At 39.9% G+C, this 2,503-nt stretch overlaps 1 protein-coding gene across 1 annotated transcript; it reads right to left on the reverse strand.

Annotated features, from left to right (window-relative positions):
• Nucleotides 1–655: 655 nt before the first annotated feature.
• On the reverse strand, nucleotides 656–1,066 carry LOC103286565 (dynein light chain Tctex-type 1-like). The gene has a single exon (XM_054727364.1). The coding sequence runs from the start codon at nucleotides 1,053–1,055 to the stop codon at nucleotides 711–713; it is 345 nt and encodes a 114-aa protein (XP_054583339.1). The 5' UTR covers nucleotides 1,056–1,066; the 3' UTR covers nucleotides 656–710.
• Between the last annotated feature and the right edge of the window lie 1,437 nt (nucleotides 1,067–2,503).

Genomic DNA, 2,503 nt, shown 5'->3' on the forward strand with positions numbered 1-2,503 from the left:
CGAGAAACGGGTATGTTTATCATAGGAAGGACGACTTGCTTTGCTAGCCAAGCTTCTGATTTCTTAGTGTGCATAAATCACAACTATTAGTAAGTCTCTCATTAAAAAATGGAATGCTGGCACTGGGAGCTTTGTCTTTTAAATACAGAATTCTGGATTGAAAAGCAATTCTAATATAATTATTATTTTGTCTGGTTGCAATTTCACCTTCCATACCACAGCATACGGTAAATAAACATTTAGTGATTCTTAAAGCATCTATATTAACTTCTCTGAGAATCTTTTCTAGCACCTAGAACAAGCATATTTTTGAGGCCCAGGCAATATAACGGTATGTAAGAAATTTTTTTTTTTTAAGTTGGAATAATTTATTCTAACAAAAGTACAAAGTATGGAAAAAATTAGTGTGTTTGAATGATTTCAGAGAGTAGAGAAAGGTTCACACAGGCAGGTTGAGTGTTTAGCACCTTTGAACAGAGATATTCAGAGTGCAGACACGTGACAGTCCACGTTCCGACTGCCCAAGAAGGATCCGTGTGACTGAAGGTGTGTTGATCACAGAACAGTGCCGTCATTTTGGTTTTTCTCTGCATGTTGAGAGTGCCACAGAAAACAGAGTGGGAAAGCTGTTCACTGAATCCAGGGCTGGTGGTTAGAAGGTCGGAGAGAAAAGTTGAGACAGAGGAGAAAGAGCCCGGGGGATGAGGAGGTCAGTCAGATGGACAGTCCCGGGCGCTGACGATGTAGTACATGGTCTTGTTCTCCCATCGCCCGGTGCAGCTCCCGTCAGTAGAGCTGTCCCAGAAGCAAGAACTCGCCGTGTGTAGTCCTGCTCCGTTCTTCTGCATAATTATGCAGGTCACAATGTATTTGGATGGTTTTCCCGGCTTGGTGAGTTGGCTTAAAGTTTGTTCTACTACATTTGTGGTCCACTGATTGACTTTGGTGTGCTGATAGGCCTTGCCACCGATGGCACTTTCTATAGCCTCTTTCACAATGTTGCTCACTTCGTCAACAACAAAAGTAGTCTCTTCCACACTCTGGTAGTCTTCCATCTTCCCCGGCGCGTCGCCTCCACCGCCCTCTGTAAGACATGTCTTAATAAAAATTTTGTACCTTAATTTTTACAGTATCGTGTTATACATAATTATTAATAATGAGCTACAATGTTGGCTAATGACTGATTACTATAATAGTGTTGCATTTATTTCCCTTACGCGCCTTATGCGCAGGCGCACCATTTCTCTCCACCAATACTAGCAACGAATATTTTAGCAGCTGATTGCCGTTACATCATTAGTCTCGTACTGACTTGTTTGGTGTGCGCAACAGGAAATATTTCGCTTTTGGAGAATAAGAAAAATAGGTTTATTTGCATTATGCTTATTAATTTGTGCAGTTATTTAGTGTCTGGTAAGTTAATGTTCAAGGAAAAATATTAATTTTTATTAAAATGGTCTATTATTTTATGTTAATGATTACTCATTTATTTCAGCCCTTTGTATTCAGCATGTCTCTATCGAAATAAACCTAAGTTTCTATGAAAATTGAAGCTTTTGTTTTTTTGTGGCCCACATAAACTTAAACCTTGTTTATTTGGCCCATGTTAGCCTTTGAGTTTGACACGCTTGACCTAGAAGATAGTTCTCTTGCAAAGGGCCAAGCTGATGTGACTGCTGAGGTGGTTTTAATAATATCTTATTTTCTTTAGAGCAGATCTTTATAAAACATGCTGTTGTGACTTTCAGCAGGCTTTGTTTTAAATGGGCTGACCTGTCGGAAGGCACATCATTAATACTGCCTTTTGGTTGGGAGGTGGGTGTGTACCAAAGCGATGGGTTGATGGACTGGATGCTTACTTTCTCACTTTTTCATTCGGTAGACCAGAGTCCTAAAAGCCTTCTTGTTTCATTTATATATTTTTTTCCTGATGGGGATTTTAAAGAATTGAATGGCCCTATAGTCAGAGATAATGCAAAAAGTAGTGCCCAATCATAATTTATTATTAATGTGATTCATATTATGGAAGACTCAGGGAGCAATTCCATTTAGGGGTCTATTGGGTATAGGTGTGTGAGTGAGAGGGGAAGGGGTGCTCATGATGTCAGTGATGATGTTGAAAGCTGTCTTGTACCAAGGGAGTCTTAATGTTTCATTCATGATGGCAACTGATAGAGAAAAGTTGGTTACAAATGACAACACAACTCAGATGAACTTAAAAAAAAGGTAAAATTTATTGATGCACACAATTCAGACATGGTTGAATTCAGGTGCTCAAATGATGTTACTCTGTTGGATTCATCCTAAGGAAGGCGTTTTTGAACTCGTGGCAAAGGTGGCCTCGAGCAACTCAAGGCTTTTATTGTCCTTACAACGTACCATCCCCGAGAACACCCAGCCGGTTATTTTTCTAACAGCTCTAGCAAAAATCCTGGGGGTGATTCTCCTCAGCCTTAGTTAGGTCATATAATGATCCTTCCACCAGAACTATGGCCAGAAGAGG

This window comes from Eptesicus fuscus, chromosome 15 (genome assembly GCF_027574615.1).
Source record: "Eptesicus fuscus isolate TK198812 chromosome 15, DD_ASM_mEF_20220401, whole genome shotgun sequence".
Lineage (NCBI taxonomy): Eukaryota > Metazoa > Chordata > Mammalia > Chiroptera > Vespertilionidae > Eptesicus > Eptesicus fuscus.

Bases quoted from the DNA above. Each gene is read 5' to 3' on its own strand.
- LOC103286565 (XM_054727364.1), bottom strand. From the start codon at position 1,055: ATGGAAGACTACCAGAGTGTGGAAGAGACTACTTTTGTTGTTGACGAA.